This window comes from Cherax quadricarinatus, chromosome 30 (assembly GCF_038502225.1).
Source record: "Cherax quadricarinatus isolate ZL_2023a chromosome 30, ASM3850222v1, whole genome shotgun sequence".
Lineage (NCBI taxonomy): Eukaryota > Metazoa > Arthropoda > Malacostraca > Decapoda > Parastacidae > Cherax > Cherax quadricarinatus.
Window position 1 is genome coordinate 11,492,749 of NC_091321.1, and position 15,300 is coordinate 11,508,048.

The 15,300-nt window shown below is 40.2% G+C and overlaps 1 protein-coding gene across 1 annotated transcript in view; it reads right to left on the bottom strand.

Annotated features, from left to right (window-relative positions):
- LOC128692490 (uncharacterized) overlaps positions 1–15,300 on the bottom strand; it is a 57,406-nt gene that overhangs the window by 20,282 nt on the left and 21,824 nt on the right. Inside the window, exons 6-8 of the mRNA XM_070089895.1 lie at positions 9,410–9,463; positions 7,942–8,020; positions 7,027–7,701 (exon numbers count right to left, since the gene is read on the bottom strand). Coding sequence (XP_069945996.1) covers positions 7,027–7,701; positions 7,942–8,020; positions 9,410–9,463 — 808 coding nt within the window. The remainder of the gene's footprint in view (positions 1–7,026; positions 7,702–7,941; positions 8,021–9,409; positions 9,464–15,300) is intronic.

Genomic DNA, 15,300 nt, shown 5'->3' on the forward strand with positions numbered 1-15,300 from the left:
GAGCCGGGTCAGGAGAATATTTACCACTCAGTTTTCGTACTTTTTTCCAGACTGCACTCGTAGAGGAAGCAGAGGTGATGGTGGAGACAATCTCGCCAGCAAGTGCGTTTAGCGTCACGGATGACACGGCGAGCGATCTCACGCTTCTGTTTAAAATCAAGGAGTCTTTCTGTGGTTCTATTGTACCGGTACCTGCCCCATGCAGCGCGTTTCAAACGTACTGCACGAGCACAAGCAGGAGACCACCAAGGCATGCATTTCTGAGAATGCCTGCCCGAAGTTTGGGGTATAGAATGAGAAGCTGCGGTGAAAACGGAGGACGAGAAGAGGTGTAAGAGCTCATCGATGGAGGATGAAGAAGGAACCTCTTTAAAAACAGTTAGGTGTGAGTAAAGGTTCCAATTTGCCCGATTAAATTGCCAGCGTGGGGTGCGAAGAGGTGGCGAATATGAAGGGGAAGTAAGAATGATTGGGAAATGATCACTGTCATGTAAGTCCGAGAGAACAAACCAAGTGAAGTCTAATGCGGCGGAGGAAGAGCAGACTGAGAGATCGATGCAAGAGAGAGTATGAGTTCGAGGATCAAAATGGGTGTGAGTACCTGTATTTAAAACATGGAGGGGGTGGGTGGCAAGAAAAGCCTCTAACAGAATTCCACGGGAATCACAGTGAACCCCCCCCCAGAGGAAATGGTGGGCATTAAAATCACCAAGTAACAGAATCGGTGGCGGTAATGACGAAACAAGGAAGGCAATATCCGGAATAGATAATGCCCGAGAAGGAGAGAGATATAAAGAACAGAGCGTATACCACCTATGTAAGTGGATACGGGCTGCTGTTGTAATGCAGCGAAGTATGAACAAATAGCTGATGGTACGGAATATCAGTGCGTAGAAGAAGGGCACTACTTTCATTAAAGGTCCCATCAGGAAAAGGATCTGAAGAATACAATAAATTATAGCCTGAGATGGGAGAAATAACAGCAGAGTGTAATTTTGGTTCCTGTAAGCAAACACCAACAGGGGCAAACTGGGAGAGTAACATCTGAAGCTCACCCCGATTACCCCTGAGGCCGCGTATATTCCACTGTAAATAGGCCATGATTGACAATGATAAAGATACTTGAAATCCGCAGGTAAGGGTTCCTACGGACTAGAGGGGTTAGAAAAGTCCACATGCGGAGGCAGTGGAAAACGTTCAAGCAGCGAAGGAACGGTGCGCTGTGAAGAAAGGAGTTGCGCAGATGGAGCAGAGGAGAGAGAAAGAGCGGAAGGTGGATCAGTGTCCATTGATGGTTTGGTCTCTGCAATATATTCAGAGATTGCTTCAAGTGTTTCTGAATTCAGAGACGTCATATGGGAGACAATATTGGAAATGGTAGGGGGAGGATGAGTAAAGATTGGAACTGTATTGGACTGTACCAAGGTAGGGGGGAGGCAAAAGGGTGGTGGGAACTGGAGAAGCGTGGCAGGGGACAGAAGAGGCAGGAACCTGGGAGGTGGCAGAAGAGGAAGAAACTTGGGAGGGAACAGGGGAGGAAGGTACAGTACGAGGAGGAGGGTGAACCTCTACACTAGTAACTGAGCCAGTGAGAGGGGGAGAACCAGGGACAGAGACAGGGAGGGTAAAATGAGGAAGTGGAAGATGGGTAGGAGGTGTTAACGGACCTTTTTTTGACTTTTGAGAAGTAGAGGGACGATTGGGAGGTGTCGTACGAGGTCTCGTCGATACTGGGGCTTGTGAGAGAGAACTCGAAGAAGCGAGATCAGACTGAGGCGTTGAAGTAGGGACGTCTGAGCCGAGGACAGCAAAAGGATTAGATACAGGAGTGACTATGGGAGAGGTAACCACGGAGGTGGGTGTAGAAGATGGGATACCAGAAGTGGGGGGACGTTTTGAAACACAGGAATAAGAAACACGTGGGAGTCTCCCTTGGAGGCGGAGATGAGAAACTGCCATGGCATAAGGGAGACCTTCTGTCTCTCTGAGGTAACGGATTTCCCGCTCGTTTAAATAGACTTGACAACGGCGAGAGTACGAAGGGTGAGCCTCATGACAGTTAAGGCAAGAGGGAGATCGATTGCAAGACGTATTAGAATGGTCATCGGCACCACAGACTGGGCATTCGGCGATAGATCTGCAATATTTCGCTGGATGGCCAAATCTCCAGCAATTTCTACACTGTTGTGGTGTAGGGATCACCTTTCGAACTTGTAACCGATGTCCTGCTATATAAACTGAGGATGGGAGTTCTCGGCTGTCAAAAGTTAAACGAGCCACATTGCTAGGGTATCGTCTCCGCCCACGGGCAGGAAGAACGTAAGTGTCTACCTTGAGGATTGGGAGATCTTGGAGTTCCAGCTGTTCAAGAATGTCAGTGCCACATGTCTGGAAATTTTGTTGAACTATGGTATGGGGTAGAATGACGATACCACTACAAGAATTGAGGGAATGATGTTTTTCAAGAGTGACAGGAACAGTATCGATATGGGAAAGACGAGAGAGCTCATGAGCCTGGGTAGCATTCTGTACGGTAATGATGCGCGTACCGCTCTTAAGAGCATGAAAAGAAATATCTTTACCAACATGGCGTAGGAGTGCCTTGCCAATACTGTGGTCAGAAAGATAGGCAGTAGAGGAAGTCGGTCGTAAAGTGAAGAATTTAGTCCATTGTTCAGTCTGAAACTGAGCGTGGAAAGGTAGTGAAGGACGTGTCGATCGTTTCTGAGAAGAACGAGAAGGTGGAGAAGTATCATCAGCAGGTAATTGTCGTTGGCGTTTAGGCGTGGGACCAGAGTTGGTCCGACGTGGAACGGGTCGGCGATTTGAAAATTGCCGCACCGTAGAGGAAGAGGCCGGAAGCATAGTCAGAGGAGAGCGAAGGTCCGATAAATCGAAGGAGTCAGTCGAGGCCTCAGTACCTGAAGCGGGTGAGGAAACAGCACTGGCAATAGGTACAGAGGCATGAGGAGTGTCTTGAAGAGTGGTCCAAAGACGAGGCGGGGTCAGAACGGGGTGCGGTATCAAGAAGGGGCCCGGGGGTAGTAGGTTCATGGACTAGGGCTGCCATGGTTAGGTTACTTCTTTCTTTTTGTTTTTAAGAAAAAAAAAGAAAGAAGAAAAGAAAATAAAAATAAAAAAAAGAATAAAAAAAGGGGGGGACCGGGGAGGGATAGTTCCTAGGAGGAATGAAAGGGCCAGAAATCTCCCTCCGCGCCCAAGAGGACCTCAGCACCGCAAGTAGCGCAGATGCAGCATGGAACCCTTGCCATACCCTACCCAGCATGCTAGTAAACTAACAATCCGGGATAGCAACCTCACATCTGCCGAGCTACCTCGGCGGACAAAAGAGAGGGCGGCCGGATATCCGCCACAAAGCGTACCTCCTTCGGCCACCACCCCCGGAATCCGAAAGGTGGCTTCCAGAGATACACCCGTCACCCGAAAGACACCCAAAGCTACTCCGGGATACCGGAGAGGGATCGGGACATCCCCAGGCGATCCAGATTCCACGGCAAACTACGCCACCGCCAAGAACCTCAACGGAATGGGATAGACCCCGGTATCCTTTCCCCTACCTAGGAACTAGCGCGCCTGTGGGAGAAATCCCAAAGGCCAAAAAGAGGAAGGGCAAAAGGGAGGGGTGGGGAGGAGGAGGAGGAAAGGAAAAAGGGGAGGATGGGATAGGGGAGGGGAGATTGGGGGGTAATTAGGTTCGGTCTGAGGAAGAAGACCGACAGGTCTAATTCCTCAGACCAAGAGCCTCTTCACCACGCCAAGGAGCCCCCCTTGATGAGGGACATTCTCTGAACAGTTTCCAATTACTGCATTTGTGTATATACAGAATCTACAGCTTGTTGGTATTCCTCACCATCTACTGATAATATTGTTCTTGACAATTTGTAAGTATTTAACTTTTTTTTTCTTTTAACACTATGGCCATTTCCCAACGAGGCAGGGTTAACCAAAAAGAAAAAAGAAAAAACTGTCATCATCATTCAACACTTTCACCATCACTCGTACATAATCACTGTCTTTGCGGAGGCAAAGACAGTGATTATGTTTAGAAATATTATACTGTAATTCCTAATTTTATACTGTTTAACATTTATACCTGGTATGGCATGTGTATTCATTAAATGTTCAGTCAGAAATTCATACTCCATATTTCAAGTGCTTTATTATCTGAATTGCTCAATTTCACATTACACAGCACTTTTCAGTATTATTTATCACAATTCAAGAGATTCGAGTAAAGGTAAAAAATTACCATATCTGCTTTATGATAGATAAGACATAATTACACACTACAAGAGGCTCAAGAGACATAATATTTTTTGTTTCTATGTACACTACCAGTAATTATAAAACTTTCAGAAGGTTGTATAAAAAATGGAAGTAAAAAATAAAAGTTTATGAAAGTAAAAAGTACCAGGTATAGAGAACAAAAGATTGTAGATCAGATCAAGAGGAGGTTGGAGAAAGTAAATGTATACAGATACTTGGGACTGAATGTGTAGGGAGAAGGGTCAATGAAGAATGGGGATAAATAGCAAAAACGAAGTTCCTAGCCATACAGAATTTGTGTTAAGAAATACATCTTTTAATGGACACCACAGAATATAGCGGTGCTGACACTTGTACAGTATGGATATGCCGCATTGTTTTTGAATGCTTAGAATAAGCATAGTCAGAGGCAGTGTATATGTAGTGTCTGCACTCAATGTGTGGTTGGAGTGTGAGCAAAATAACATTCAGGTAACCGGTTAGCCGGACTGGAGTCCAAGAGGTGGGAATTACACTGCCTGGACTTTTAATAAAAGGAGGGGGTGGAGATGTTGCAGCGCATAAGATTATCCGAGCTGTGATGCTAGCATGCTTCTGGCAAGATGATGATCAACAGACTAATGGTGATTGTCTGCAATGCCTGAATTATGAATTAATATCTCATGATCACCCAGATGTATTCAAAAGTAGTGGACTTGGTCCACTGATGCAGAAGACAACTGAACACTAAGAGTATGGGTATTATAATATGTAGTACTACAGTAAAGTACCATACTGTATAGAAATACATGACATAATTTGCAGTAATTTTACATACCTTTTTGCTGTTGAGAGATGAAGTGTAAACTGCTGTGATTGATAGTGGTGACCCAGAAGAGCTGTAGAGCTCTACCAGTGAAAATGTAAATGATTGAGATATAGAGAGCTAAGAAGGCATAGATAGCTGAGATGATATGGATTTTTGAGAAACACACTTTGTCTCTTGGTACCCCCACCACTTGATTTAGAGGCCATAGTTCATTGTGCTTTACTTAATATGTTAATAAAGTCACACAAAATGCTCTAAATTCAGGGAAAATTAGAGACAAAGACAACTGTACGTGTGAATGAGCATAATAAACTGGTGGAGGTGGCATATGACTCAGAAACAATGAAAACAAACAGGTCCTCAATGTGGCCACTTTGGCCCTTATTGGACAAATGTTGGAGTTAGTGAACCTGACCCTATATCTCAGAAAACAACAAACAATTGCTATGGATAAAACACAGAATTATGGACTTTCGTGTGATAATTAGAGCATTTTGTCCACAACTATTGAACTCCATCAATGAGAGGTTTTGCTGCATTCTTTTTCTTGGGTCACCCTGTCTTGGTGGGGGATGGCTGATATGTTTAAAAAAAAAAAAAAAAAAAAAAGTACAGTATCTGAGATGAAAGATGATGTAGGGAATGTCCAACGAGGGGCCAAGTTAGTGAAGGAGATACTGTGTAGTTGGGGCTTGAGCATCCAAAGGCATATCTGAGAGTGTTGAATCGAAGAGAGCTGATGCAAATGGAATTTGATGTGCTAGTGAAATGTGAGCATGTGAATATCTATGTAAGAATTCAAGGAAACTGGTTAACTGGACTAGAGCTTGGAGCGAATTAGCTTTTCTGAGGGGTTAACTTCTGCATTCAAACATCTACATTTAAAATCAAATGTAAATGTTAATATTGTCATTCTTACCAACCTAGCCTTAAGTACATTTAAATACTGAAACTTAGTTTAATCAAACCTAGCACAACTGCAGGTTATGTTACTGTGACACACAAAATCATAATGACACGATTGCAAATGTGAGTCATGATGACTGCTTTGAGGGGACTTGAGCTAGAGTTTGCTACGGCCACGCTGGTAGGAGATTCGTTTCTAAAAACTTGCATTTGTGGTCACAGTGGTGCCTATGCTAACCTTCCTATGGTGTACAAATGTACCTAGTTGGATGAATCTTATTGTAGCCATGCTGTATAGCCCTTGTGGCTTAGCGCTTCTTTTTGATTATACAGTGGACCCCCGGTTAACGATATTTTTTCACTCCAGAAGTATGTTCAGGTGCCAGTACTGACCGAATTTGTTCCCATAAGGAATATTGTGAAGTAGATTAGTCCATTTCAGACCCACAAACATACACGTACAAACGCACTTACATAAATACACTTACATAATTGGTCGCATTCGGAGGTAATCGTTATGCGGGGGTCCACTGTAATAATAATAATTATTGTAGCCAGCTGGCCCAGTACCTAAAATGTTGGTGTGGAGTTTTATGACTCTGATCACGGGTTCTATCCCCTTCCGTGGTATGGTTTGGTAGGTTATGTTAAGTTATTTACAGTGTAGAAATTAAATTAGTAAAAAATGCATTATTTACACAGTGATTTTTAAAACATTAGCTAATTAAAATACTAATGACAATTATCAACAATTTTGGACTAAATTGTCTGAATTATACAATAGCTAAGAAACTAAGCAAATACACACCATGTTGTTTTCCCAGGGATTTTTTCTCCATTTAACCTTTTTTCCATGACTTCATTAGCAACCTATTTCAACTGAAGGACTATTTTTCAGTGGTAAATAAATCAATAAACCAATCTGAAAACATTGCAAAATCAAACTTTATATCAAATCTCTATTACCTGCATGCACACTCAGGTTGTAAAGGTAAACTATTTTTATGAAATTATTGGGAACTTACTTTATCAGCATCTTGTGCAGGCAGTTGGTCAGGTGAGAATGAAGAGGGGGAGCTGGCCTGAGAGGACGTGGATGATGTGAAGGAGCGGGGTGAGTGGGGTGGGGATGGAACACCATCCACTGGAGTATCAGAGGGGGAATAAGGAGGGCTAGGGCTGATCTCACCATTACCAACCACTTCCTCAGCCCCACTACTGGAGGCCGGCTTGCTGCCGGTTAGGGTTGACGTTGTGGAGCTCAGGGAGGAAGGGGAGGACTTCACAAAAGGGTTTGAGATGACAGCAGCAGTTGTGGTAGACACACTGAAGGGATTATTAGTTATATTACTTGCAGAACTGAAAGGATTGCTCATGCTGAAAATGCTAGATGCAAATGGATTGAAAGGATTACTGTTAAAGCTGTTAGTGGCAGAGAGAGAGATGTTTGTGGTGGTGGAAGATGTATCGGTGGAATCTTGTGAAGGAAGAGTGAGACGGTCTAGGGGTGCACTCTGGCTGGGAACAGTAAAGTGGGTGACTGTGATTGGTGGATCTAGGCTGAGGAGAGGTGGTGTTGAGTCCTCACCAGGCTGCTCCCTCCCTTCCCATGCCTCCAACAAATGTTGGGGTGGATTGATGCAGCTTCCACTCTCTCCAACACCAACGGCACCAAGGGACAAGGTCAGCTTGTCACCTCCCTTTGCAATATTAAGCAACAAGGTATCAATAAAACAGAATGGATACCAATCAAAATCTGGGATGCAAACTTAACTAAAACAAAACATTAAAGCAACAAAATAATCAGGACATCTAAGCACTAGCTGAAGACACACAACCAAATTTAACTGCAATTATAAAGTACTTTCAACAGTACAGTACAGTATTGAATAGTATAAAAGCAAAAAAATTTCATGCCAAACATAAAAGGCCTTACTCACCACAGACACAAATGTAGCACCTTCATTGTTCCCACATATGTCAGTGTTACCGGTCTTCTTCATGCGAGGGAGAGAACCACTGAAACAAACAGTGATCACACTCACAACATGTTCATAAGCAAAACAAACAGTAAAGCAATACAGCATTATACTCACTTCTCTGGTACCTGTGTTCAATCATTTTAGGTAAAGAGAAGTATTCAGCTAAATTCACTCAATATTAATTTTCTGCCAAAAAGACATGAAGGCAATCCACACACATATACTGGGTAAAGATATATATATACACACTTTTTTTTCGGCTCAGCAGCCATCTCCCACCAAGGCAGAGTATCTCAAAGAAGAAAAAACATTCACCATCATTCATTCAATTGCTGTCTTTCCAGAAGTGTGCTGACATCACAATTAGATTACCCTCTGAATGAAAATCTCCACCCACCTCCAGAATTTACGTCAGGTGAACTAGTTTCTGTAATTTTTTTTTTTTAACACGATAGCCGTTTCCCAGCAAGGCAGGGTGACTCAAAAAGAAAGAAAAAACTTTCATTACTGCTCAACAGTTTCACCATCATTCATACATAATCGCTATCTTTGCAGAGGCACTCAGATACGACAGTTTAGATGTCCCTCCAAACTGCCAATATCCCAAACCCCTCTTTTGAAGTGCAGGCACTGTACTTCCCATTTCTAGGACAAGTCCAGCTAACTGGTTTCATTGAATCCCTTCACAAAATATTACCCTGCTCACACTCCAACAGATCGTCAGGTCCTAAAAACCATTCATCTCCATTCACTCCTATCTAACACACTCATGCATGCTTGCCACATAAATTAATAATTCATCAACAGAAGGGAGAGAATAAAGATTCAATATACATTAAGTTGGAATGCCCAGCTAATAGCATATTAGAGTCAACAATAGATTGGTAAACCAATAAATAAAATACATTAATTCAAGATGTGCTATATGGATGGTCAATTAGTACAATTTGTTAAATGCACGGTATGCATATTTGCTGGGATAGCCAGTATCATCTACAACATTCAAGTTATGCAGGTTAATTTGGCAAATTCAGTTAGTATTATTTGTTATAGTTCACAATATATTTAATACATAAAGTTTGGGATGAGCTCTAAATACCATCAACAAAATTCAATGTATGCATGTTCAGTTGGTGTATTTGGCTAGCATTACCATCTGCTAAAATTCAGGATATATACCTTGTATGTTAAGTTGTGTTGATCAGTTAGTACAGGATAACATTATTGAAGACATGCATGTTAGAGTGTGCTGTCCAGTTAGTATAATTTGTTAACCAAAGAATGTGTGTTAGAGTGTGTTATACAGTTAGTACACTCTGTTGAATTAAAGCATTCATGTTAAAATGCCATCATTAGTGATTTTTCTTAATTGAAACAGTCACACTGGCAAAGATGGCATGCTAGACTATGCACAAAGTCACCTTACCCATCAATGGCCCCCTCTGGCTCTTCACTACAAGCTGAGCTATCTGCCACCTCCCTAAAATTACACATGAAATGTAAAAAATTCAAAGCTTTGATACATTACAGCAATTAAACTTAGAGAGAGAAAATACCATCATATACAAAATCACACAAATATATTTACTGACCCCCTCAAACATCAAAAGCTTTTAAATATATAACATATACACCAGTGATAGAAGAGTTTAAAGAAACTAACAAAACAGTTCAATTTTTAAAAGACTTAAGTTATATGTATTTATTAGTCACCAAGATAGTGCTAGGTGCAGTATAAATTATAAAGCTAAAAATGTAAAGCTTGTTGAATGTTGCCAAAACTATTGAATAAAGCTACTAAAATGATACATTGTATACCATGAAAACATGTGTGAAGCAGAAGCTCCATCAGACTTAATGACTACCTTAAAATGTGTTATTGTACATCAGACTGTTCAATGTTCATAACAATAGATTGGTTGGCATAGGTGAATTTAACATTAAAAGTACTAACATAGAAATTGCAGGATGAGAGTATGCAAGTTGAGTAACATTATGTGCAGGGAACATTGTATTAATAACAAAATACCATAAATAATTGCAAGATAATGAAAAAGAGAGAGAGAGAGAGAGAGACAGAGACAAAGCATAAAAGAATACAGCGAGGGATTCTTTATGTATGAGAAGAAAGCTAAGTGCAAAGAGGCACTAATTTACAGTATACAAGAATAACTATGAATATAGGAGAACCCATCCTATTGGATTGTGTTAATTATAAACTGTACATGAATGAAAAAGAATGTATAGTGGTTAGAAATAAGGTGCTTCTTAGTATCCTATCAATTTATGAACTTGTTTACAAGTTTGCTACTTTGTCCTCTATTTCGAGATGACTATACACAAAATCCCTGCTAAACTTTTCATTTACCATTTGCTTGGCCAAAAAAAAAAAAAAAAAAAAAAAAATCTAAAAAGTTATGTAAAAAAATAACTTGGCCATTATATATGAAACCCTTACATTTTTAATAACTTTTCAAATATTCCAATGACTTGTTTTTTTTGTAGGATCGTCTCCAACACAGAACTCGCTTGTATGAGCATTCATGAAAAACGGTCCAAACAAATCGACGTTCAAATTCGTAGTGCTACAAAAGTAGATCTACTTTTTTTTACATATTTTTAAATGTAACAAAAAAAAAATGTAGATAAAAGTTTTTTTTACACATTTTCAAATGTAAAACAAAAAAGAAGATCTACATTTTTTTACATACTTTCAGATGTTGAAAAAACGTATATATACGTTTGGACCGTTTAAGGGTTAAATATGTACAAGCCATTGAAGGGATTCGAGTTTTCCTACTCCTGCATCCTGGCCCTGGACCATACTTGTTAATATTTCATAAAAAGCCACTAATAAACTCTCCTCCCTTATACCTTACAAAAAAGCAATTTCACTTTAAAGCTCCTAATGTAATCTTTATAGTGATAACTGCAATGTCTTCTTCAGTTCAGACTAACATTCACTACAAACAATGAAGAGACTGCTGAAGAAAGCCTCATCTAAGATCAAAATATTGCATTCTTCTTCCCTTCTATTTCAATTTCTCCAAGTGAGTTCACATGTACCACTGACCATGGTTCATTAAACTTTTATAATCAAAATCATTATAACATTTAAAATAAACCTTTCTAAGTTTTAATTTTTATCTAATTGGTGGAATTTAATACAGAAATCAATAAATACTGGATATTCTTGCATTATGATGTCTTACTGTATAAAATCTAAGTACCTTTCATATATGTAGTACAGTAGGGCCCCACTTATACAGCAGCATAGGTTCCAGGCTACTGCCAGAAAGCGGACATCGCCAGAAAGCAAAACGCCATTTTTTCCACTTATAAATGCATATAAATGCCAGATAATAAGTTTACACTAACATATATTAAGTTAGCAATAGAACTAGGCATTAAAAAACAATAAAAAGTAAAATACATATACAGTACACTCATTACTTACCTCAAAATATTTGTAGTCTTAATGTAGGATGAAAGGCGAGTACTGTTTATGGTAAGAAATCAGGTGTGGTAGGTATGGTAGCCAGCCAGGCCACCCCACCCCACCCCACCCACATGATAAAATGCACATACTGTACACTCATTACCTACCTTAAAATATTTGTAGTCTTAATGTAGGGTGAGAGGTGAATAGTATTTATTTATAGAATGTCAGGTGTGGTAGGTATGGTAGCCCATCTTGTCACCCCACCCACACATAATAAATTATGACATTTAAAGTGCCCTAGAACGATAAAATGCATATACAGTACACTCATTACTTTGTTTTTCAACAAGTTGGCCGTCTCCCACCAAGGCAGGGTGACCCAAAAAGAAAATGCTTTCATCATCATTCAACACTTTCACCTCACTCATACATAATCACTGTCTTTGCAGAGGTGTCCAGATACAACAGTTTAGAAGCATATATAAAGATATATAACATATTCCTCCAAACTGCCAATATCTCAAAACCCCTCCTTTAAAGTGCAGGCATTGTACTTCCCATTTCCAATACTCAAGCCCAGCTATATAAAAATCACTGGTTTCCCTGAATCCCTTCACCATATATTACCCTGCTCACACTCCAACAGCTCGTCAGGGCCCAAAAACCATTCGTCTCCATTCACTCCTATATAACACGCTCATATACACTTGCTGGAAGTCCAAGCCCCTCGCCCACAAAACCTCCTTTACCCTCTCACTCCATCCATTTTGAGGCTGACCCCAACCCCGCCTTCCTTCCCCTACAGATTTATACGCTCTCCAAGTCATTCTCCTTTGATCCATTCTCTCTAAATGGCCAAACCACCTCAACAATCCCTCTTCAGCCCTCTGACTAATACCTTTATTAACTCCACACTTTCTCCTAATTTCCACACTCTGAATTCTCTGCATAATATTTACACCACACACTGCCCTTAGACAGGACATCTCCACTGCCTCCAGCCACCTCCATGCTGCAGCATTTACAACCCAAGCTTCACACCCATATAAGAGTGTTGGTACCACTATACTTTCACACATTCCCCTCTTTGTCTCCATGGATAATGTTTTTTGTCTCCGCAAATACCTCAACACACGCTCACCTTTTTTCTTTCATCAATTCTATGATTAACCTTATCCTTCATAAACCCATCTGCTGACACATCAACTGCCAAATATCTGAAAACATTCACTTCTTCCATACTCCCTCTCCCTAATGTGATATCCAATTTTTCTCTATCTAAATCGTTTGATACCCTCATCGCCTTACTCTTATCTATGTTCCTTTCAACTTTCTACCTTTACACACCCTCCCAAAGTCGTCCACTAACTTTTGCAACTTTTCTTCATAATCTCCCATAAGCACCGTATCATCAGGAAAAAGAAATTGTCAACTCCCATTTTGTATTTGATTCCCCATAATTTAATCCCACCCCTCTCCCCAACATCCTAGCATTTACTTCTTTCACAACCCCATCTATAAATATATTAAACAACCATGGTGACATTACACATCCCTGTCTAAGACCTACTTTTACCGGGAAGTAATCTCCCTCTCTCCTAAAATATTTGTAGTCTTAATGAAGGGCGAGAGGCGAGTCAACGAGATAAAAATGAATAAACAAGAGAGAGAGAGAGAACGAGTACAGTGAACCCTTGGTTTTCGTGATTAATCCGTTCCAGAGAGTCTGCCGAAAACCAAAATTCACCAAAACCAAAAACATTTACATACAGAAAAGAATGACAAATAAATATAAAGCACTAATAAAATGTATAATGAACATTTAACATCACACTTACCTTTATTGAAGACTCTTGTTGGTGTATGGAAGACAGGGAGGAGGGGAGAGGGAGGCGAGTTTATTGTTTGGCGACAGGACAAAATGCTCGAATATGATGCTAATATCAATTCTACGGCTTATTTATCTATCACAATTCATCTAATATGACATAATAAACAATATTAATAACATAGAAACATGATATATACAGTGGACCCCCGCATAACGATTACCTCCGAATGTGACCAATTATGTAAGTGTATTTATGTAAGTGCATTTGTACGTGTATGTTTGGGGGTCTGAAATGGACTAATCTACTTCACAATATTTCTTATGGGAACAAATTCGGTCGGTACTGGCACCTGAACATACTTCTGGAGTGAAAAAATATCGTTAACCGGGGGTCCACTGTACTCTAGAATGAATAAAATATGTCATACGTATGTGAGGAGAAAGTGGTGGTGGTGGTGTTGTTGGGTTTATAAGAGCCGTACATATTAGTGGTGGTGGAGGTGGCAGCAGAGGCAGCCATGTTGTCAGTGGCCCTATATACTTCCAATAACATTGGATGAGTTAGTTTCGTGTCCTTTTTCTATTGCTTAATCACTTTGATACACTGTTAATGCTACGCTTTATCACTGGCTGGGGCTATAGCCTTTATCGACTCCTGCTGCTTTAGTATCGTACATATCGTAGAATCACTGAAGAAGGTACATTCTCCCTTCTTTCTCCTCCACTTTGGTACTTTGCTACGAGTTTTTTCTTGAATTCTATTGTGTTTCTCACCTTCTTTACCATAGGGCTGGCACTAGGAGCTTTCTTTTGGCCCATGGTGGCTTATTTAGCAGTTGCAAGCACAAAAAACACTGGATTATTGCAAAATGTTTCTTATGAATGTAGGGTGTGATGCTCACTCACCCAGAAACAATGCCAGACTGGTGTTGAGTGCGTCTGTGGCATGCTTTGTGTGTGCGGGGCCACTGGGACACATACCGTACCACCGCCAAAATCCAAGGGAAATCACGAAAACCAAGGCTATATTTTGACAAAAAAAAAAGTTGCCGATAACCAAAATTTATGATAACCAAGACTCATAAAAACCAAGGGTCCACTGCAGAGCACGTAAACAAGCAGACGAACGCGGCTGGTGGGCTGATACACATTCATTTCCATATTTGTAAAGCTTATTTCATAATACAAACACCTTACATTGTGTACAAGTTGTTTCCATGTTGGTACAGTAGAATAAATAAAGAGCAACACTCCCATTCTCATGTAACACGCCATTTTTAGAAGGAATGACGCTCTGAGTGAAGGCATACGAAAGGATTAACATTTACCCCCAGTAATACTATTGTGTACACATTTTCTTTGGTGTTGGACTAGAGAAAACGTTATTCTTTCCAACACTCTGGCAAGACGACTGGAAAAATATAAAAAATATTTTAAAAAAATATAGGTGGATTAAGCAAATGTCTATATTAACGTTTTATACGACATTTAACATGCCTCAGAGTGATTGTGTTATTATTATTATCATTATTAATATGGCATCAAGACTAATAAGACACTCTTAGTGATTTTAATGTGTACCTGCATGTCAGCACAGTAAATTTAGATAGGTACAGGTACACAAGTATAATTATCAGAGTACATATATATAAAATATGAAATAACTTTAAAACACTTGAAATTTTGGAAAGTTTCCAGACATAATGAGAGATGTGGTGCTCACAGAGAATGTAAACAAACCGGGTGGCCCCTGGTGACTATATTAGAAAGTCAGCTGGGGGGAGCAGTATAGCAAGTTTTGGTCATAATTTGAAATGTCCATATTGGCAGAAAGCCACAAGGTGAAATGCCATAAAGCGAGGCCCTACTGTACATAACACAAGACAAATTTTTTTAATTTTATCTAGACATCACAGTTATACATGAATATGCAATAGTCAGCAAAGGCTATACAAGAAATTTTACAAATGACAAAATAACATATAGCACCAGTAACTGTAGCTCACTGAGTATACAGTCTCAGAACACTATTATGTACATAGCT